At 48.5% G+C, this 23748-nt stretch overlaps 1 protein-coding gene across 1 annotated transcript in view; it reads left to right on the top strand.

Moving 5' to 3' along the window:
• The first annotated feature begins 2607 nt into the window (after positions 1 to 2607).
• Positions 2608 to 23748, top strand: part of CARMIL2 (capping protein regulator and myosin 1 linker 2) — a 134949-nt gene continuing 113808 nt past the window's right edge. The window contains exons 1-6 of the mRNA XM_073307100.1: positions 2608 to 2652; positions 7450 to 7509; positions 10645 to 10766; positions 12340 to 12437; positions 13396 to 13466; positions 16147 to 16220. Coding sequence (XP_073163201.1) covers positions 2638 to 2652; positions 7450 to 7509; positions 10645 to 10766; positions 12340 to 12437; positions 13396 to 13466; positions 16147 to 16220 — 440 coding nt within the window. The 5' untranslated portion in view covers positions 2608 to 2637. The remainder of the gene's footprint in view (positions 2653 to 7449; positions 7510 to 10644; positions 10767 to 12339; positions 12438 to 13395; positions 13467 to 16146; positions 16221 to 23748) is intronic.

The raw sequence follows: 23748 nt of genomic DNA, 5'->3' as shown, positions 1-23748 counted from the left end.
GCAGTGTGCTCGGATAACGGAAGCTACAAAGCATCCCTCACTCTGGGGTTTCGGATCTGCACAGACAAAGGCCGTGGTTGCAGACAGTCAGTAGCCGGAGGAGCCATAGCTTAGACCAGCAAGAGCAAGACGCTTAAACTCCACTTTCCCCACGGCCACCAAGCCATGTACCTAGAACAGGGACCAGCAGCCAGGAGTCTAACGGCAAGCCAGCCAGATCAGAACAAAAAACTTGTGAACAGAGCCAGGTCTGATGTCCGCTCCTGCCACTGGAGGAGCTGGCTGTGTACCCCATGAGGCAGGGGTGCAATGGGTCTCCCTCTGGGCCGGGTCACGGAGGGCGTGTGTCTGTGTCAGCCCCCAGGCGGGGAGCCTGGCTCTCTAGTTCAGCCTGTGGATGTGGGTGGAGGCCCCTGGTTCAATCTCTGGTGTTGGCCAAGATGGCGTCTGTCATAGCTGCAGCCCTTCCAAGTTTTCCTGGCAAAGAGAAATCAGCCAGTTAAGAGAGACGGGGAGAGAGCGGGGAAGGCTGGAAGGAGGGTCCTGAGAAGCCCAGGGTCTCAGAGAGGTGAGATCTCTTCTCCCCCGATCCCCACATGTCTGGGGAGAAGCTAATTCAGACACTGTGGTAATATTAGGGTCACAGTGATCAACTGAGTTTCATGTGAGTGCAGCCAATTGGTACAGGAAGATGTGTCTACACAAGAACATTTTCTTTGTGATGTAAGCCAAGGTCTGACCAGACAGCTCAAAACTCTGCACCGCCAATGTCTCTTCGGGTAGATGTAGTGACCTCCCTCTGGGATTGTCTCAGCATCTGAAGTTGCCAAAGCATCTTGTCCCCGATCTTCGCGTATCTGGATGGAATGGACGTAATTGTTGACGATTTAGCAATTGGGGAAAAATGATCACAATGAGAGACTGTGTAGTGATCTGCCGTGTGACAAAGAAAAGGGCTTTAAACTGGACGGGAGCAAACTCCTGGTTGGTCTGAGCAAGATTCCTTACAAAGAACATACGGGGATGAAGGAGGTCGACTGGACACAAGAAAGGTGGAGGCAATTTCACAAATAGCCCCCAGACAAGGAGGCCTCAAAGCTCCCAGGAGAGTCAGGGGTCCTGAGGCAACATATCTAAGCAATGCATCCTTGCCATGTTACAATGACATTCTGTGCTTGAGCACTGTCCAAAATGGCACTTGGGTGACCAGCAAGGGAAAAGCTTTTGGGAGTGAAAGAAAAATCCTCACAGAGGCACGTTTACGGCAAGTCTGAGATGCAGAGCGAGCCTGAGGGGCTGTCTACCCAGGGTGTTAGCTCCTGGCAAGCCAGGGAGGGACTACAGCACACCAGCTTGCTGAGCAGTAACAGCCTGTGTGGACACTGCTACAATGTAGTAACAGTTCTGTAGTGCACTGGGACAAACAGCAATGTCCATGTGGGACATTACTTCACGACAAGCTATTGCTCTGTAGAGCTTCACCCGGGCTTCTCGTATTCTAATGACCCATGTAGACAAGTCCTGAGATCTCCATGAGTTTGAAAACAAGAAGTGGGTGTGTGATCAGAAAGCCCTTGAGGTTCAGTGCTGGAAGGCTATTAATAGATGTCCAAGAAGAGGCAGAATGATCCTCTTGTGTGTCCTGGGTCGGACCATCTCCCCAGACCCCCCCCCCCCCGACATCTTCAGGTGTGTCAGCCATTTGTGGTGGTTATTATTGGTTTTGGAGGGTAAGATGTAACGATAGTCATTGCTATCAGTGGATACCAGCCGCTGTCATGTGACAAGGGAATTAATGTATTTCCATGCCATGTGACTGGCAGCAGGACATGAAGAAAGGGTTCAGATTGATACAATGGTTTAGGGGATTGAGATCCATTAAAATCAGCATGTCTAAATCCCCTAGACTGCTTTGAAAATCTCACCCCGGTCTCTCTTACCTGCACCCCCAGATGTTATCCTCCTGTTACCCCCTCCATGAGCCCCCTGTAGGGGCATGGGGAATTCAGTTGCTGGCCAGACTCTGCTGAGAATGAAAAGCAGGGATTAGCTAGTGCTGGCTCTGACGTAGATGGCATCTCACAGGGCGCTTTGGGGAGACCGCAGTTTTTTTCACATGGGCCACTGACAGGCTGATCAGCCTCCCTATCTCTGCCAGCTTGTTTGATTGATTGGGTGTTGTCTTTTCAGACAGCATCACCGCCTTGCTGGGGCCAAAGGAAATAATCCTGGTGAAGCCTGTCCAGCTGCAGGTCAAATCCAAGTATGAAGACAACATCTTGGTATGTTCTGGTAACTCAGGAATTGCATCCCAGTGTTCTGGGTCTGAGCCTAGAATTCCCAGGCTTGAGTCTCTGAAATGTGCTGGACACGCAGATGGGCAGCAGCTCTGCAGGTTAATTATGTGCCCACAGATTTGTTCTGATGTCACCTAACGCTCGGTAATTTTACCCTCCTAAGGTAAAAATGTCCAAGCAGGGGGCTAGAATGGAAACAGTTATGTGCCCTGAACTCCTCCTCCAGGGTTGGTAGGGAGTATAAATGCACAGCACTTACCCTTTCAGTAATCATAGCTGTGACTCTGATTTCCCTCCTGTGCAGGTTTTAACCCCCTGGAGGGCATATGTGCTGCAGGTGATGCTCCCGGTCAGGGTAAGTGCTTTCTCTGCGTGCGACACTTTGGAGACTGACATAGAATCATAGAATATCAGGGTTGGAAGGGACCTCAGGAGGTAGTCCAACCCCCTGCTCAAAGCAGGACCAATCCCCAACTAAATCATCCTAGCCAGGGCTTTGTCAAGCCTGACCTTAAAAACCTCTAAGGAAGGAGATTCTACCACCTCCCTAGGTAACCCATTCCAGTGCTTCACCACCCTCCTAGTGGAAAAAGTTTTTCATAATATCCAACGTAAACCTCCCCCACTGCAACTTGAGACCATTACTCCTTGTTCTGTCATCTGCCACCACTGAGAACAGTCTAGATCCATCCTCTTTGGAACCCCCTTTCAGGTAGTTGAAAGCAGCTATCAAATCCCCCCTCATTCTTCTCTTCCACAGACTAAACAATCCCAGTTCCCTCAGCCTCTCCTCATAACTCATGTGTTCCAGTCCCCTAATCATTTTTGTTGCCCTCTGCTGGACTCTTTCCAATTTATCCACATCCTTCTTGTAGTGTGGGGCCCAAAACTGGACACAGTACTCCAGATGAGGCCTCACCAGTGTCAAATAGAGGGGAACGATCACGTCCCTCGATCTGCTGGCAATGCCCCTCCTTATACACCCCAAAATGCCATTGGCCTTCTTGGCAACAAGGGCACACTGTTGACTCATATCCAGCTTCTCGCCCACCGTAACTCCTAGGTCCTTTTCTGCAGAACGGCTGCCGAGCCATTCGGTCCCTAGTCTGTAGCGGTGCATGGGATTCTTCCATCCTAAGTGCAGGACTCTGCACTTGTCCTTGTTAAACCTCATCAGATTTCTTTTGGCCCAATCCTCCAATTTGTCTAGGTCCCTCTGTATCCTATCCCTATCCTCCAGCGTATCTACTTCTCCTCCTAGTTTAGTGTCATCTGCAAACTTGCTGAGGGAGCAATCCACACCATCCTCCAGATCATTTATGAAGATATTGAACAAAACCGGCCCCAGGACCGACCCTTGGGGCACTCCACTTGATACCGGCTGCCAACTAGACATAGAACCATTGATCACTACCCGTTGAGCCCGATGATCTAGCCAGCTTTCTATCCACCTTATAGTCCATTCATCCAGCCCATACTTCTTTAACTTGCTGGCAAGAATACTGTGGGAGACCATGTCAAAAGCTTTGCTAAAGTCAAGGAATAGCACGTCCACTGCTTTCCGCTCTTCCACAGAGCCAGTTATCTCATCATAGAAGGCAATTAGGTTAGTCAGGCATGACTTGCCCTTGGTGAATCCGTGGTGATTGTTCCTGATCACTTCCCTCTCCTCTAAGTGCTTCAGAATTGATTCCTTGAGGACCTGCTCCATGATTTTTCCAGGGACTGAGGTGAGGCTGACTGACCAGTAGTTCCATGAGCTGCACTTTTCCCAGGAGCATTAAACTTTTGATGTATCTGGCATATGACCTTTAAAAGCAAAATGGATGGAAGGTGATCTCTAGTGTGGGGGTGGGTGGGGAAGTAGTGGGGTCATGGGGGGAGTTGGGGAGACAGGTAACCTCTTCCAAAGCTAGGAAACTGCGCAGGTACTAATTTTCCAAGCTACAGCCCAGTCAGCATTCAATCCCACAGGCAGAGTGTGGTGAGAAGGCACCTGGAATATGCACAGTCCATGTCTAGTCCAAACTCCCTCCCCCTGGGGATTAGCTTTGTTAGGAATAACACAATAGAAGCCTTGGTCTAAGCTGGGCTGTTCCTAGCATTTCCCTGCAGAACCCTTGATGTCTCTGACCCAGGTCACAGACTCAGAGAATCTCAGGGTTGGAAGGGACCTCAGGAGGTCCCCTAGTCCCACCCCCTGCTCAAAGCAAGACCAATCCCCACCTAAATCATCCCAGCCATGGGTTTGTCGAGCCTGACCTTAAAAACCTCTGAGGATGGAGATTCCACCACCTCCCTAGGTAACCCATTCCAGTGCTTCACCACCCTCCTAGTGAAATAGTTTTTCCTAATATCCAACCTAAACCTTCCCCACTGCAACTTGAGACCATTACTCCTTGTTCTGTCATCTGCCACCACTGAGAACAGTCTAGATCCATCCTCTTTCGAACCCCCTTCAGGTAGTTGAAGGCTGCTATCAAATCCCCCCTCGCTCTTCTCTTCTGCAGACTAAATAACCCCAGTTCCCTCAGCTCTCCTCGTAAGTCATTTGCCCCAGCCCCCTAATCATTTTCATTGCCCTCCGCTGGACTCTCTCCAATTTGTCCACATCCCTTTTGTAGCGGGGGGACCAAAACTGGATGCAATACTCCCGGTATGGCTTCACCAGTGCCGAATTGAAGGGAATAATCACATCCCTTGATCTGCTGGCAATGCTCCTACTAATACGGCCCAATATGCCACTGGCTTTCTTGGCAACAAGGGCACACTGTTGTCTCATCCAGATTCTCATCCACTGTGATCCCCAGGTCCTTTTCTGCGGAACTGCTGCTTAGCTAGTCGATCCCCAGCCTGTAGCGGTGCATGGGATTCTTCCATCCTAAGTGCAGGACTCTGCACTTGTCCTTGCTGAACCTCATCAGATTTCTTTTGGCCCAATCCTCCAATTTGTTTAGGTCACTCTGGACCCTATCCCTACCCTCCAGCATATTTACCTCTCCCCCCAGCTTAGTGTCATCTGCAAACTTGCTGAGGGTGCAATCCACACCATCCTCCAGATCATTAATAAAGATGTTGAACAAAACCAGCCCCAGGACCGACCCCTGGGGCACTCCACTGGATATGAGAATGATTGGGAACAATTTCCAACTTGTCAAGCTCGTTTTGAATTCGAATCCTGTCCTCCAGAGTGTGTGGAACCCCTCCCAGCTTGGTGTCATCTGCTCATGATAAAAGCATACTCCACTCTGCTATCCAAGTCATTGATGAAAATAGTGACTCATACCAGACCCAGGACGGAGCCCCGTGGGACCCCACTAGAGATGTTATGAGTGGTCAGGAGAAGCTGGTAGCAACAGTTATTGTGTCAAAGGGCTTTGGCCTAGGCCTGTTGAAGTCACTGGGAACTTTGCACAAGCGCATTACCTGAGTAGCCAGGCAGGCTTCTCATAAAGGCCCCCAACGGCTGAACCTTGCCCAGGAGCACGAGTGATATTGCTGGTCTTACAATGCATTATGGGCTGGAAAAATCTCACCCTCATTGCTCAGCTGGGCCTAACCCACACTCAAGCCTGCTCCTGGCCCCTCTGTGAACACCCTTCATCCCTTGCCCCTTCCCAGAACCAGCATCCCCATGCCCAGCTCCCGCCTTGTCCCTCCCATGAACTACAGCCCCTTGCAGATCCCAGCACTTTGTGTAGAACTGCCTGCTCCTGTACTTGCCTGACATTCCTGATCTCTGCTGCACCAGCAGGAAGAGCGGGAGTCCCAAGGGCAAGTTCTCAGTAGGAAAGTTCAAGGATTTAGACCCCGGCCTCACCCTTTCAACTGCACGAGCACAATAAGGGTTTCCCAGTGAAAGCTCCATTGAGCCCCCAGAATTCTTCCTGCTAAAAGGGAGGAGCAGGGCCCAGGGGAAGCCACTCTAGGCACTAACACAGCTGGCCTCACATGAAGATGGGAGCTGAGGGAGACGGTCGCTCTCCTTGTAGCCTGACACATGCTAACAATGTGGCAGTGAGCAACTCCGCAAAGTTAGCTGTCTGTCAAGCAAAGCAGACAAGGAGGAAGTGCCTGCGGAAGCTGCAGCTGGGTATAAACAAGGGGGCCCTGGCCAGGTGGTGCATCTGTGAGCACTCGGCGTAAACTCATATGTGACTGGGGCGTGCAAACACAATCCCCTGTGTCCAAAGGGAGGGGAGCTGGGGCCAGGTTCCTGAAGCACAACACACGCAGAGCATTGTGTGCAGAGAGGGGCTGAAGAAGGATCTCGAGTTTCTTTTTTAAACTTCCCAAGTTTCCCATGCGCCCACTGAAATCTCCATCGCCTTTCCCCCGCGGAGGAAGTGTAGCAGGGAGCATAATGGAAAGCAAATGGCTACAGCCTGAGTGACAGCTCTGAGTGGTGTGAACCGCCTAGGTCAGCTCGCTGGCCAGTGACCGGCAAAGCCGGTCATGCCAATGCTGTTCACTATGTCTCCGCTATCAAAGTGTGTGTGAGGGGGGAGAACTGCTCCTGGCTGGTGTGTGCTCTGGTGGCTCCTTGGCATTGTCTCTGGCCCTCTCTCTGTGATGGGGCACAAAGGCCGGGGAGGGGGTGCTGGCTGGCTGAGGGAACAGAAAGGGCTCAGCATTGCTTGCCCTTGCTGAGATGGGGTTTTTGGGGTGTCCCAGAGGGAAGGTGGGGCATGGACACTGACACTCCGGGGTGTGGTGCACCCACCATGCCCATCAGCTGCAGCTGGATTGGTGGGTGCCTCTGGGAGCCGGGCCCTGGGCTCCAGCACACCACCCTGCATGGGAGACTGGCTCCGTGCTGTTGGGGTGGGTGAGTGGGGAGGGAGCTCCGGCTGGGAATTAGGCGTTCGGTTTGAGGTGACTGGAAGGGGGGTCAGGCTGGGGTTGGGGGCCAGGGTGCGGGGGGCCCAACAGGGAGAGTGGGCTGGTGCTGGGATGGATTTAGGACTGTGGGGGGTAGCTTATGTCCCACTGCTGGCAGGGGCAGGACTGGGTTGGACTCCGGCAGGTCAGGCAGCAGGGGCGCTGTGTCACACTTGGCCCCTGGCAGCCCGTGTGGGTGGCAGCCCGTGTGGGTCACAGCCTGCTGGGGCTGGGCAGGGGCCTGGCCATGGTCTGACTCTTTTTTCCCCAGGTGTGGAGCAGCTTCAGCTTCCTGGAGGTGAGAGAGATCGCGATCCAGGAGCCCAGCCTGGTGAGTGCAGCCAGGGGCCACCCCTCAGGACCCAAAGTGACAGCCCATCCCACCCCCGTCGGGACAGCTCATCCCTCTCTCATCCCTGGCTGTCAGGACAACTCTCCCCCAGCCACCTTACTGGGACACCCACCCCCATCAGGACAGCCCCAGGATACTCTCCTGCACCCATCCTCTTGGAACCCCCCCCCCCCATCCAATCTTATGAGGACATCCCCAGAGACCCTGGCCTGGCAGGGACCTCCTGGGGAAGCCCCGAGTCCGGGCAGATGGAAGGCGCTGCTGCAGAGGGGGAGATCTGGCACTGGCCCGGTGCCCTGCCCAGGCCAGCGCCTCCCCTGGTGTCCCAGAGCACTGTGAGTTGAGTAGCGCCCTAGAGCCAGGGATGGGAAGGTGTAAACATCCATCCCAAGAGAGCGTTCTCCCCACTGCTGCAAAAAGAGCCAGTCCCTGCCCATGAGCAGCCCTTGGCAGCACCAGTGAGGAGCAGCCTTCCTTCAGTGCTGGGGAGGCAGGACCCCATGGTACCAGGTGCTGGACAAACGCAGAACACAGAGACAGTGGTGCTGGGGTAGGCTTGAGGTCTCTTGCCAACTGTGATGCTGTGGGTAGTTTCCTGCCTCTCCGTGACTCTGTTTTGGCAACATTAACTGAGCTCTAAGATCTAGACTAAATGTTCATTCCTATTTATTGGCTGGCAAACAAAGCCCCTTACTGAAATGCTATCCTTACATTTCCCAGTACCCTTGCCTCTAGGAGCCAGGGTACAGCCCATATAAATCTAGAATCAGTCTGAACAGACCCGTGAGCTGCGAGGTCTGAGTCGCAAAGAGAGGGCTGGCTTTGTTTGTCTGAGTGATGCTACTTTCCAGTGGGACTGGAAAAGCTTCAGCTCCATTTGTACCTCTAACTTCAGTAGAACAAAAGGGGCTCGTGCATGTTGCAGGTCCATGGCAGTGTAAAATGTTTGGCAGGAAAATAAGAGAGTTCACGTTGTTATCTTTTCTTGCGTCCACAGCTTCTCCTGTGTTGCAGGGTCTTGGTGTGTGTCATGTGTGTCTAGATTATCCAGGCCAATCCAAATTTAGCTGGAGGGTATGTTAAAACCTGGTAAAGCCTCTTACAGAGGAGATTATGTATCTGGCAAACCTGAACGTTGCCTGACCTGTAAAACAGGCAACATAAGAAAACACCATTCTGAATGCTTTGAATGAAGCCCCAGTCAGACCGCAGCCGCTGTTAGCCAGCACAGTTTGCTATTTGTGTGATTGATGTAAATGTTGCTGCGGCTGTGGATAACCATAGTCTAGAAGTTGCTGCTGTTTGTTGGGAGTTACGTAGTCAGTCCCTTCAGCAATCCGGTTATGTGTTTCACTAGAACCTTGTTTGTGGAGTGGGAAATGGGAAGTCTATTACAAGAATCACATGTATCATTAACAAAGACATTGCTAGAGAGGATTTGCAAAGGATGGTCACAGGAGTAAAAGAAGGAAGGACTTGGGTGGACTGGAAATGTATATGAGAACTAGAAGTACGTTAGTCAAACATGAGTTATTGGACTCGGTACAGGAGTAAATGGGTAACATTTTGTGGCCTGTGTAGCACAAGGAGTCAAACTAGTTGATCTAATGGTCCCGTGTGGCTTCACAAAGAATTTACTGGACAAAATTCAGATGCAATCTCAGAGTTCAGAGGCTCTGCTCCCTCTGCTATTGGCCTACTGCCCCTGGTGACCCCCCAGAAAAATAGCAATTGACTTGTCTTACAAAGCTATGGTGAGAATTTGCCAGGCTTAAAATACTCATCATGCTTACCTTGATGACATGTGAAGAACAAATATTTTAGTCATCTGTCAGAAACGTGCGTCCCCAGAGCAGCTAGACTTTGGCAAGGCTGGCCTCTGAGAATTGTGCTTTTCCAGATTAAGTGCAAAGTATTCCTTTGTTTTTCATGTAGCTAATAATCCTCTGAAACAGATTAGCTACAGGAAGACTGGCTTGGGCGATTTGCTCCTGGCTTCCGGGGGTTACATTTTCCAGGGGATTCTCCAGGCACTTCCCCTGCCTTTGGGGTTTGCTCCGGTGGGTGAGGTGCTGGAGCTGCGTCTGGAGGCCTGCAGAGAGCAGCAAGAGGTGAATTTATTGGATTTAGTGCAGTCTTGTGAAATCCTCCTGCCCTGCGGGGCCAGTGAGTTATTCTGATGGGCCAATAAAGCATGATTAATTGTTGTCTTTATTCTCATGGCAAGGGATGGGGGCAGAGTGAGAAGATTTTTGTGCCTGGGTTTGTACGTTTTCATGAGAAATTTGCCAAACTGCTGTAGCATAAGGATGATTTAGTTGTTTATTTCCTGATGATACGGCTGCTAGTTTATTTCTGACAGTTTGTTATGGAGGCCCCATTTGGAATCTCACTATTAAGACTGTGTTGAGTTATCCACTGAAAGCCAGGATTCAGCCAGTTTGTTGTGTATGAAAAATCCTTGTCAAAATTACAGCCCTGGCTTGTTGAGCATGGAATGAATTTTCTCAGAATTTAGTGAATCCATTAATTATGTCAGGAGTTAACATTTAATCTAAAAATGGATCCTTTCATAAATGCGACACCCTGTACCTGACCTTTTTATTTAACCCTAATGCTTTTGGTAACAGGGTAACACTGACTGCAAGTAGTGAAGCCAGGAGGGGGGAAATCAAGTCAGGTGTGTCTTAAAATCAATTTTATCCGGAACCACAAACCAATGGTTATTGCATGGTGTCACAGCAGGGCAGAGTTAAGGTTGTTTGGGTGCCACAGTTGCACATTTCTATCCCTTAACTGGTTTGCATTTCTTTTAAGTTTAGCCTTAACTTAGGATTTCCTGGGTTTATAATACTTTGGTTTTAGAGCACGTACAGTACCTGTAACATATTCTATGCCAAATTGCTGATAAGTTTTCTCAAGCTTAGCGCCATTGAAACTTAGTCTTTGTCTGAGAATTATAAGTAATAACACTAGGGATATTTAGCACAGCAAGAGCTCGCCATCTTAGCACACAGCTTCGCTCATTTGCTCCCTTTGTGGTAGCATCTGAGGGGTTTTATGAAATGTATTTTCTGCTTGCTGTCTCAAATGTCATTCATCTCATCCCCTCAGGTTGTCATAGATACAGATACAGCCTCTTACGCCTTCCGGCTTGTGTCGCTGGACGACTTGGAGCAGGTGGTCAGCCATGTCACCATGTCGCTTAAGAAGGTCTTTCCAGACTCTTCCCCTGGGTAAGGCTGTTCCTGAAACGTTTGGTTAGTGGTTATAATGGGACAGCCTGCCTTGTTGCTGGCGGAGCTCTGATGAGATCTCCGAGAGCTCCCCAACCCTATATTTGCTTGTACAGTAACTCCTTGCTTAACGTTGTAGTTATGTTCCTGAAAAATGCTACTTTAAGCGAAACAATGATGAGGAAATTGGATTCACTTAAAAGAATTAATGTAAATGAGGGGGGGGTTAGGTTCCAGGGAAATGTTTGTACACAGCAATGATGATTGTGAAGCTTGGTTGAAGTGGTGGAGTAAGAGGGTGGGTTATTTCCCAGGGGATGCCTTACTGCTAAATGATGAACTAGCATTCAGCTGAGCCCTCAAGGATTAACACATTGTTGTTAATGTAGCCTCACACTCTACAAGGCAGCATGAATGGAGGGAGGGGAGACAGCACGGCAGAGAAAGACAGAGACATATACTGTGTATGTGGGAGAGACGTGCATTGCCCCTTTAAGTATGCTGACACCACTCTAAGTACATTGCCCTTTTAAATAGATCAGCAAGTTGAGATAAAAAGAAAAGGAGGACTTGTGGCACCTTAGAGACTAACAAATTTATCTGAGCATAAGATTTTGTGAGTTACAGCTCACTTGAGATAGCAGCTGCTACCAGCAAGCTCCCTCTGTCCTGAGCCCTGTCCTGAACCAACCCCGGCTCTGTGGAGATGGGCTAAAGGAGCAGGGGGGGCAGGAGCAGGGGGGAGCGGGACACCCTGACATTAGCACCCTTCCCCTCCCAACTTCCACAGCAAGCAGGCGGCTCCCAGGAGTGGCTCCCAGGCAGAGGGCAGGAGCAGCACACAGCGGTGTGGGGAGGGACAGCTGAAGTGCCCGGCAATTGTTAGCCTGCTGGGCGGCTGCCCCACAGGGAACTTAGGGGAGCAGGGAGCTGCTAGGGGGGGCTGCTGGTCCACCCTGTTCCAAGCCTCCGCAGCTCGCTGCAACGGGCTGCTCTTCCTGCCAGCAGTGGACAAAGCAGGCGGCTGCCAAACAACGTTCTAAGGGAGCATAGCGCAACTTTAAACGAGTATGTTCCCGAATTGATCAGCGAGGTAACAATGAAACAGTGTTAACCGGGACAACGTTAAGTGAGGTGTTACTGTACAGAATTTAAATTTGGGGCCAAATGTATGTGTGTTACAATGTTCCTCTAGTACAAAGGCAGTTGGGCTAGTGGACAGAGCCCTGGACTGGGTTCTATTCCTGGCTCCACCACTGGCCTGTTGGGTGATCTTGGGCAACTCACTTCACCACTCTGCGCCTCAGTTTCCCCAACTATAAAATGGGGATAATGATACAGCTCTCCTCTATAAAGTGCTTTGAGATCTGCTAATGGAAAAGTGCTAGATAGGAGCTAGGGATTATAAAAAAGAACGCATAAAGGGTATGCAGGATTACAAAGTAAATTCATATGAAGTGTTCCTAATAGAGTAAGCTCACCTGTTTCCAGTCAATGTAGCCAATATGTAGGATTGAGAATGTTTTCTACCTAGCACCCCATTTCTTTACTTACCCTGGATTATTTTTCATAGAAAACTGCTCAAAAACTATCCCCCCAGTTTGTTCGAGAGAATTCGAAGGATAACAGACTCCCTGGAGGAAATGCTGCAGAATAACCAAGGACCCTGTGGTAATCAGACTGTGCTTTGTGCACGTACATCACAGAAAAGAGAAATACTGTGAAGAGCCCTCACACACCAAGGGTTGCGAGACTTAGTGGCTTGGGGTGGAGTTTTCAAAAGCTCTGTTGACTTCAGTGGAAGCAGAGCTAGGGGAATGCAAAGTGCTTTTGGAAAAATCCCACCTTGACTGTACAGCAATTAACTTCCATCAGGAAGAAAATAAGTGATAGCTAACACTAGTGCCTGCAGCCATCTGCACGTTAGGCACGGTGCATAACCTTGGCAGGAATCTGACCATTTGGAGTAGCTCTGGCCATTGTCATAAGGTGGGAAAAATATTTACATGACATTGGCACCAGTCCTGCAAACACTTCCCTAAATATTGTATTCCCACGAGTAGCCCCACTGAAGTCAGTTGCGTGTCTGAGGCAGTGTTCCTGTGGGGAAAAAATTGTATGTGACCATGTAATTAAAGGTTACCCCATGATTACACACAAGGGGGCATCATTAATGTTGCCTGTGCATTTCCTAACTTTTCCAGACTTAGCTTTGCAATCTTTTTTTTATATATATTGCAATATTTTCTCCTATAATTTATATAAGAAAAAGTTTGTAAATGGAATTCTGTGATCAAAACATTCTGATTTAAAATCTTTTAGCCTGAGAAGTTTGTGTATTACAAATAATGTCTTGGTCCAGTAAAAGAGATTAGATAACAATGAAAGAAAGAATCAAGATAAGTAATTAATGAGTCAGTCAGCACCAAACAGAGAGGCACCCAATCCATGATTCAACATTGTGCTGGGAGAAGCGAGGGTTTAATTGGACTTTTAATTCTAGCCCTCTCTTTTCTGGATTCCAAACTGTATTAGTTTCTATCCTTCCCCAAATGTCCCTTTTTCTCTTTCTACATTCCCTCCATGAGCTGCTGCTAACGTTTCTGTCAATATAATCTTCCATTTGTAGGTGGGTTTTCGGAGACATATGCTGCTTTATGTGACTACAACGGCTTTACCTTCAGAGAGGAGATCCAGTGGGTAAGCTTGTATGGAAGCAATTTCAACAGGTCATTTTAAGGTCCTAACGTTAGGGGAGTTATCAGATGGGTTTTGTACCTATCTGAAACAACACCTGCTGTCTCTCCAGTGGGTTATAAGCTATCCTTTGGGGGGCACAAGGGGGAGAGGGCTACGTTTTTGTTTAATTTAGGCAAATTTTGCCCCCTTCGCTTGTAGTGGAGTGTGCTTGCATGATTGTCAAGGAAATCTCAGCAGCAACACCAGTCACTAAATAATCAGCATTGGAAATTACATTGCACTGTTTGCACTGGAGAGATACAGCTGGACAAAGGGAGCCAAGCAGATGAAAATGCTGTATAACAGCATTTGAGAGGATCTCATGAAACCTCCTGAAAATAACTTCATATTAGGTGGGATGTGAGCTCTGTCCAGGGGCTTGGGAACTGGCTGAAGAGCAGTAAATTCCCTGTAAGGAGCTGGGAGGAGGTGCCTAACGACATGGTGCCAAGATCCGTGGGAGGTCGTCTTTTTAGCATCTTTGTTAACTGTCTGGAAGCATGGAACCTTCACCCCACTCGAGATGATACTAAAGACATTGCAAACAGCAATGTGGAAAGAACAATAATTCAAAGGGCTCTGAAATCCAGGAAGAAAATAGGCAAGTGAGATTGAAACCAAGAGAGATTTTTAACTGTTGCCCAAACTATCAAGGGATGCGGTGAACTCTCCATGTCTTGATGTCTTCAGTTCCAGGCTGGCTGCCTCTCTGGAAGATGTGCTTTAGTCCAACACAAAGACTCAATACTGGGGTAGCTGGGTGTTACACGGGGGTCCAAGTAGATGATCTAATGGTCCCTCCTGGCTGTATGCATCATAATAGTTCTGGGGAAGAATTACATGGAACAGATCCTTGTGGGCAGGGAGGTCCATGGAAAAAGAGCTGGGTGTGATCAGGAAGAATCAGGTTAGACCCAGCTTTGTAAGGCAACATGTTGGGTATAAAAGAACTGTGGCATGGCATTTAGGGCTGCGTGCCCTCCATCTAGGAGGGAGATGGCAGCCCTGCCCCTTGCGGTCTGTGTCTGTTTTCAAGCTACTTTGGGCCATCCAGCTAGCAGCAAGCTGATGCTCAGCGAAATGAGAGAACAGATGAAGGGGTTGATTTGATAAGAGATTAAATGAACTCCATCACAGTATTTCATAACGTGCTGACTAAAGACGGAGGGTGAAGCCTTTGGGGTGAAATTGAACAAAGGGAAACTGAGGCTGACTATGAGGGGAAAGTGTCCCAGTGCTGTGAGATCGGTTGAAGTGTGGAGGAGCCATTCGAGGCCAGCAGGCAGCAGTGAGGAGTCCTCAGGCTTCAGCCTTTCTTTTTTGGGAACGTCTTCAGAGACATCTCCTCCTCCTCCTTCTCCTTCTCATCCTTCCAGCCAGTCCAGGCAGCTTTCAGAGCAGCAATGCCCTGTGTGTCGTGGGGACATGGCTGGGCCCAATCCTTGGCAAGGCCCTGTCCCTAAAATGAATCTCCCAGTCACTGGGCATACTCCTGCCGTCCCCCTGCCCCAGCCCAGGAGGCTTATGGCCAGGGGTGAAAGTAAAACACAGGACTTACTGGTTTGGGGTCCAGTGCCTCTGGCGGAAGGGGCAGGGGTTGGGGGGTCAGCATTCCCCAGCCAGCCCATCTGCGCTGCCTGGCCCACACCGCCCAGGGCTCCAGCGGCGGTTTAAAGAGCGGTGGCGAGTGTAAACGACGTTAAAGCGCTTCTGTAGTAGTGCTTTAAAGTCAGCTGGGTACGGGCCGGTACCGGTGGCCACTTTTTACAGGTACACCGTACTGGCCCGTACCGGCTTCCTTGCACCCCTGCTTACGGCACAGGCTAGGCCTCAAGTGGGCCTTGAAGAGTTTTATGATGATCAGTGTCTGAGGCCTTCCCTCTTTGTGGCCAAGGCCAAAGAGCTTCATGCCTAGACACCAGCACTTGACCCGGGTCTCCCTCAGCAGCCAGATCTTCTCTTAGAGATTCAGGTGCCCACAAAGAAAGGGGCCCAACCTCACAGATATCAGATGCCCTCATGTTGGCCAGCTCGACACGGTTGGTCTGTGGCAGGCGCATTCTTCAGACTCCAAGCGGCTGATCTGTGACTTTTTTATGTTGGAGGGAGGTTGGTGGGGATAGTGGGTGTATCAGGGATGGGTTTCCCTTCCTTTGCTGTAACTTCTCACTGCTGGCTGCTTCCCCACTCAGGAGGGTCAGTGGATGGTCTTGTCCCCTGCAGAGAGCTACCTCTTCTCTCTGCTAATTCCTCTTCTCCTAGAAAGCCCAGCAGGTGATCCAGCCGTACTCTGGGACCTCTGCTCTCTTGCTCTGAAATAGCCCCGGTTTTTGTTCTCTCTCCTATGTTCCCATGAGTGTTAAATTCAGCTCTGGATGATGTGATTGTGGAGAGCTCGTGCAGCCTGGTTGATAGCTCTGCTGCTGCCCCCGAGCCTGCTCGGGTGAGGACTCCCCTCTTTCGAGGGGTGCTGGGTCAGCTTTCCAGGAGGAGGTCAAGAATGTCCTGTGGTGTGATGTCTGGCGAATGCAGACCATTCGAAGCTGACGCTCAGCATGTGTCCTGACCAGCGCCATGTTGCGCTGTAATCCTGCCTTGCAGCGTTTCTCTGGGCTAATATGCTAACCTGTCTGTCTGTTAGGATGTGGACAATATCTACCACAGCCAAGACTGCCGAGAGTTCAACCTGTTGGACTTCGCTCACCTAGAGAGCAGGTGAGTTGCTGCTGAAATCTGTGATCAAGATCATGCAAGACAAAGACAAGTAGCAAAATACGTTGTTCTTGTAGCGAGCCTGAGAATATCATGATACACAGTGGCCGGCGGCCCTTTTAGCTAAACGTGCCTGCAGAGCAGCATTTCCAAGCGGATTCGTACAGTACTCTGAAAAGCGACTCTCTATAAAACTGGCCTCTTCGTACTCCCAGGCTGGCTCCTCATGTGTATTGGAGTCCAGTCAACTGGCTTTAGTGACTGAGGGCTGGTCTACATGCAAACTGGCCTAGAAATAATGAAATGGGGTAATTCACCCCTTTGTATTTTCGCGTGATTCTGTCTGTGCGCACTCTGAGCTCAATCTGTGTGTGTCTTATTTGGATTTAGTTTTGTCAGTGGGGAAAAATAAGATTTAAAATCTTTTGTTTTTTTTCCACTGACAAACTAAATAAAAGGAGGACACTCGTCAGCTGCACTAAGAATGTCCACATGCAAAATTGCCCCAAAAGAACAAAAGCTGTGAGTTACTTTGAGTTATTCTGGTGACAGTTTGTTTGTAAACAAGCCCTAAGATAAATGTTTGTTGTTCTTTTTACTCTGGTTATCTCTACAGGGCCAGTCCAGCCATGGGAGAGTAGAAGTGTGAATCAGCATCATTAATTTGCCAAGGTGCCTGTTAGATTTTCAAGCGGCAATTTAACAAGCTCTGTTTACTAATTTGATAAATGCTGTGGCCGCTACTGGGATGGAATTGAAAAAGGATAACCCCTTTTCATAATAATAAGAAACGCTAGAGGAGCTCTTTCATTGGCAGGTCTCAAAGTGCTTTACAGAGGACTCAGGGCCACCATACTTATTTTAGCGATGGGGGAAGTCACAGTCTCACAAGGTCACCCAGCAAGCCAATAGCCCAGCCAGGAATAAAACCCAGGTCTCCCACGTCACAGTCCGTTGCTTTACCCATTAGGCAACACCGCTTAGCACAGTACTTTTACTGAGTTCAGGGAGCACTCATTTGCTAATGTTAGGTTCCTTTCTGTGCTACTTTTGATAGTACTTTTCAAATCAGGGCACTTGGTTGCTCTTAGCCAGTCAATAGGATTTTTAATTCACCAAGAATCACTTAGGTCTGCAATTAGTAGGTTTATAGATCAAGTTGATATACATAAAATATTTGAAGCCTGTACCATGTGCAAAATATACATGCACTCTAGTGAGCAATTAACACCGACCGGTGTCGAGGCCCAGGGGCCAGCAGCTATATACAGGAACAATACTAATCACTAGTCTTTCAGTTGTTCTGCTACTTCTGTTGATATCCAGTAGATGGCGCAGGTGTATAGTAGACTCCTTTGATCCTTTTGTTATCGGAGGCTTTTTATGTTTCATTCATCTCAAGGGTTGTATTATGTAAGCGGGGGAATAGTCCCGCTATTGTGGGGAACTTTTCTGTCTTACACGCTACCCCGGTGAAGTGGGCTAGCAAAAGGATCTGAGTCCTCGCTCCCACTCCCTGTACCCAGAAGCCTGCCTGACCTCAAGGGCTCCCCTTCCACTCTCCTGTGTGGCAGAGTCCTCGTAACCCCAACAAGGCTGGGCCCAGGATTCCTGGGGGGCTCGACCCCCAATCTTGTCATGGTCACCTAGGACAGAGGCTAGGGTGTCCCCACTCTGGGGTGCTCTCTCTGCACTGGACACTTCCCTGACCCACTGATCATTACCTACAGTTCAAAGCAAATACCATTTATTAAACAGCAATCAATTAAAAAAAAAAAGGAAAAACTGGGAAATGTTAAAGGAAAACCCATCACCCTGCTCTTTGGCATGGGGACACCACAACCAGCGTCTCTGGGATGTCAGGGAAGTTCAGTCTGTTCCTCACACGTCCCAGTCTTCCTTCTCAGGCCCTGGCCGTGCTGCAGAGATGCTGCGGGTTGGACACTTGCTCTGGCAGTGGCCACACACCCTCAGGCTTTAGGTGGCAGGACCCTTCTTCCCAGTGTCAGCACCCCTGTCGGGGTTACGATCCCACTCCGAGTCTGACCTGCCAGGCCTCTTGGCTGGGCTGTCTCCCTGCACTGAGCCCGCTGCCCAGGGTCCCCCTCGCTCTCCCCAGCTGCTCACCGCACCTGGCTCCAGACTGCTCCAGCCTGAGCCTCAGCTCCACCACTCTGCCTCCAGCTCCCTGGGCTGCTTCTCTGGCCCCTCTGGCTCTGGTTGCTGCAGCCCTGCTCCCAGCACACGTCTGCTCTGTGGGCTGCTTCTGGGACTGCTCCCAGCACTGAATCATAGAATCATGGGCACCACCAAAAAACCCCTGGGCAGGTCACCTCATCCTACCAAACCAAGCAGTGCTGGGTCTCAGAGAGGCTTACATAGAAGACCCCACTCCTTCATGGAGGTAAGATCCATTTACTAATAGACTCATAGAATCATAGACTTTAAGGTCAGAAGGGACCATTATGATCATCTAGTCTGACCTCCTGCACAACATAGGCCACAGAATCTCGCTCACCCATTCCTGTAACAAACTAATCTATGTCTGGGCTATTGAAGTCCTCAAATTGTGGTTTAAAGACTTCAAGGTGCCAGAGAATCCTACAGCAAGCGACACGTGCCCCACACCTCAGGGGAAAGCGAAAACCCCCTGGGGCCTCTGCCAATCTGCCCTGGAGGAAAATTCTTTCCCAACTCCAAATATGGCGATCAGCTAAACCCTGAGCATGTAGGCAACACTCACCAGCCAGACACCCAGGAAAGAATTCTCTGTCGTAACTCAGATCCCACCCATCTAACATCCCATCACAGACCATTGGGCATATCTACCGCTAGTAGTCAAAAATCAATTAATTGCCAAAATTAGGCTATCCCATCATACCATCCCCTCCATAAACTTATCAAGCTTAGTCTTGAAGCCAGATATGTCTTTTGCCCCCACGGCTTCCCTTGGAAGGCTGTTCCAGAACTTCACTCCTCTGATGGTTAGAAACCTTCATCTAATTTCAAGTCTAAACTTCCTGATGGCCAGTTTATATCCATTTGTTCTTGTGTCCACATTGGTACTGAGCTTAAATAATTCTTCTCCCTCCATGGTGTTTATCCCTCTGATATATTTATAGATAGCAATCATATCTCCCCTCAGTCTTCTTTTGATTAGGCTAAACAAGCCAAGCTCTTTGAGTCTCCTTTCATAAGACAGGTTTTCCATTCCTCGGATCATCCTAGTAGCCCTTCTCTGTACCTGTTCCAGTTTGAATTCATCCTTCTTAAACATGGGAGACCAGAACTGCACACAGTATTCCAGGTGAGGTCTCACCAGTACCTTGTATAATGGTACTAACACCTCCTTATCTCTACTGGAAATACCTCACCTGATGGATCCCAAGACCGCATTAGCTTTTTTCCTGGCCTTATCACATTGGCGGCTCATAGTCATCCTGTGGTCAACCAATACTCCGAGGTCCTTCTCCTCCTCCGTTACTTCTAATTGATGCATCCCCAATTTATAACAAAAATTCTTGTTATTAATCCCTAAATGCATGACCTTGCACTTTTCACTATTAAATTTCATCCTATTACTATTACTCCAGTTTACAAGGTCATCCAGATCTTCCTGTAGGATATCCTGGTCCATCTCTGTATTGGCAATACCTCCCAGCTTCGTGTCATCCGCAAACTTTATTAGCACATTCCCGCTTTTTGTGCCAAGGTCAGTAATAAAAAGATTGGTCCCAAAACCGATTCCTGAGGAACTCCACTAGTAATCTCCTTCCAGTCTGACAGTTCACCTTTCAGTGTGACCCCTTGTAGTCTCCCCTTTAACCAGTTCCTTATCCACCTTTCAATTTTCATACTGATCCCCATCTTTTCCAATTTAGCTAATAATTCACCATGTGGAACTGTATCAAATGCCTTACTGAAATTGAGGTAAATTAGATCCACTGCATTTCCTTTGTCTAAAAAAATCTGTTATCTTCTCAAAGAAGGAGATCAGGTTGGTTTGGCATGATCTACCTTTTGTAAAACCATGTTGTATTTTGTCCCAATTACCATTGACCTCAATGTCCTTAACTACTTTCTCGCTCAAATTTTTTTTCAAGACCTTGCATACTACAGATGTCAAACTATCAGGCCTGTAGTTACCTGGATCACTTTTTTTCCCTTTCCTAAAAATAGGAACTACATTAGCAATTCTCCAGTCGTATGGTACAACCCCTGAGTTTACAGATTCATTAAAAATTCTTGCTAATGGGTTTGCAATTTCATGTGCCAGTTCCTTTAATATTCTTGGATGAAGATTATCTGGGCCCCCCGATTTAGTCCCATTAAGCTGTTCGAGTTTGGCTTCTACCTCAGATGTGGTAATATCTACCTCCATATCCTCATTCCCATTTGTCGCCCTACCATTATCCCTAAGCTCCTCATTAGCCTCATTAAAGACTGAGGCAAAGTATTTGTTTAGATATTGGGCCATGCCTAGATTATCCTTAACCGCCACTCCATCCTCAGTGTTTAGCGGTCCCATTTCTTTCTTTGTTTTATTCTTATTTATATGGCTATAGAACCTTTTACTATTGGTTTTAATTCCCTTTGCAAGGTCCAACTTGTCATGGCTTTTGACCTTTCTCACTTTATCCCTACATGTTCTGGCCTCAATAAGGTAGCTTTCCTTGCTGATCCCTCCCATCTTCCACTCCCTGTATGCTTTCTGCTTTTCCTTAATCACCTCTCTGAGATGCTTGGTCTACAACTCCTGCCTATGAATTTTTTCCCCTTTTTTGGGATGCAGGCTTCCAATAGTTTCTGCAACTTTGATTTGAAATAATTCCAGGCCTTCTCTGCCTTTAGATACACAAGTTCTTCAGTCCAATCCACTTCCCTAACTAATTTCCTTGATTTTTTAAAGTTAGCCCTTTTGAAATCAAAAATCCTAGTCACAGATCTGTTTTTGTTTATCCTTTCATTTTGTTTCAACTGAATTAGCTCATGATTGCTCAAACCAAGGTTGTCCCCTACAACCATTTCTTCTATGAGGTCCTCACTACTCACCAAAACCAAATCTAAAATGGCATCCCCTCTGTTGGTTCAGCAACTACTTGGTGAAAGAATCCATCAGCTACTGCATTCAGGAAAATCTGAGCCTAGTACTTGTCCTCCAGTCTATATCTGGGAAGTTAAAGTTTCCATTGATCACATAATTCCCATTAGTATTTACTTCATTAAAAACATTAAAGAGGTCTCTATCCATATCCAAATTAGATCCTGGCTGTCTGTAGCACACCCCAAGCACTATCCCAGGGCAGGCTCTAGTAGCTTTCTTCCACAATGTGATTTTTGCCCAGACAGACTCTGTCTTATCCTTTCCATCACTTCTGATTTCTTTACCGTCTATCTCATCATTGATATACAATGCTACTCCACCACCTTTGCCTTTATTTCCGTCTTTCCTAAACAGCACATACCCTTCAATACCTGTAGTCCAGTCATGACTCCTATTCCACCATGTTTCTGTTATCCCTATAATATCTGGTTTCACTTCATGCATCAGTAGAGTCATAGAATCATAGAATATCAGGGTTGGAAGGGACCCCTGAAGGTCATCTAGTCCAACCCCCTGCTCAAAGCAGGACCAATTCCCAGTTAAATCATCCCAGCCAGGGCTTTGTCAAGCCTGACCTTAAAAACCTCTAAAGAAGGAGATTCCACCACCTCCCTAGGTAACGCATTCCAGTGTTTCACCACCCTCTTAGTGAAAAAGTTTTTCCGAATATCCAATCTAAACCTCCCCCACTGCAACTTGAGACCATTACTCCTCGTTCTGTCATCTGCTACCATTGAGAACAGTCTAGAGCCATCCTCTTTGGAACCCCCTTTCAGGTAGTTGAAAGCAGCTATCAAATCCCCCCTCATTCTTCTCTTCTGCAGGCTAAACAATCCCAGCTCCCTCAGCCTCTCCTCATAAGTCATGTGTTCTAGACCCCTAATCATTTTTGTTGCCCTTCGCTGGACTCTCTCCAATTTATCCACATCCTTCTTGTAGTGTGGGGCCCAAAACTGGACACAGTACTCCAGATGAGGCCTCACCAATGTCGAATAGAGGGGAACGATCACATCCCTCGATGTGCTCGCTATGCCCCTACTTATACATCCCAAAATGCCATTGGCCTTCTTGGCAACAAGGGCACACTGCTGACTCATATCCAGCTTCTCGTCCACTGTCACCCCTAGGTCCTTTTCCGCAGAACTGCTGCCTAGCCATTCGGTCCCTAGTCTGTAGCGGTGCATTGGAGTCTTCCATCCTAAGTGCAGGACCCTGCACTTATCCTTATTGAACCTCATCAGATTTCTTTTGGCCCAATCCTCCAATTTGTCTAGGTTCTTCTGTAACTCTAGTTCATAGAATCATAGAATATCAGGGTTGGAAGGGACCTTAGGAGGTCATCTAGTCCAACCCCCTGCTCAAAGCAGGACCAATCCCCAACTAAATCATCCCAGCCAGGGCTTTATCAAGCCTGACCGTAAAAACTTCAAAGGAAGGAGATTCCACCACTTCCCTAGGTAACGCATTCCAGTGCTTCACCACCCCTCTAGTGAAAAGTTTTTCCCTAAACCTCCCCCACTGCAACTTGAGACCATTAGTCCTTGTTCTGTCATCTGCTGCCACTGAGAACAGTCTAGATCCATCCTCTTTGGAACCCCCTTTCAGGTAGTTGAACGGAGCTATCAAATCCCCCATCATTCTTCTCTTCCGCAGACTAAACAATCCCAGTTCCCTCAGCCTCTCTTCATAAGTCATATGTTCCAGTCCCCTCATCATTTTTGTTGCCCTCCGCTGGACGTTTTCCAATTTTGTCACATCCTTCTTGTAGTGTGGGGCCCAAAACTGGACATAGTACTCCAGATGAGGCCTCACCAAAGTCGAATAGAGGGGAACAATCATGTCCCTCGATCTGCTGGCAATGTCCCTACTTATACATCCCAAAATGCCATTGACCTTCTTGGCAACAAGGGCACACTGTTGACTCCTATCCAGCTTCTCGTCTGCTGTAACCCCTAGGTCCTTTTCCGCAGAACTGCTGCCTAGCCATTTGGTCCCTAGTCTGTAGCGGTGCATGGGATTCTTCCATCCTAAGTGCAGAACTCTGCACTTGTCCTTGTTGAACCTCATCAGATTTCTTTTGGCCCAATCCACCAATTTGTCTAGGTCCCTCTGTATCCTATCCCTACCCTCCAGCGTATCTACCTCTCCTCCCAGTTTAGTGTCATCTGCAAACTTGCTGAGGGTGCAATCCACGCCATCCTCCAGATCATTAATGAAGATATTGAACAAAACCACCCCAGGACCGACCCTTGGGGCACTCCACTTGATACCGGCAGCCAGCTAGACATGGAGCCATTGATCACTACCTGTTGAGCCCGACGATCTATCCACCTTTCTATCCACCTTATAGTCCATTCATCCAGGACATACGTCTTTAATTTACTGGCAAGAATACTATGGGAGACCGTGTCAAAAGCTTTGCTAAAG

This window comes from Lepidochelys kempii, chromosome 12 (assembly GCF_965140265.1).
Source record: "Lepidochelys kempii isolate rLepKem1 chromosome 12, rLepKem1.hap2, whole genome shotgun sequence".
Taxonomy (NCBI): Eukaryota; Metazoa; Chordata; order Testudines; family Cheloniidae; genus Lepidochelys; species Lepidochelys kempii.
This window is presented reverse-complemented; position numbering and strand designations above follow the sequence as displayed.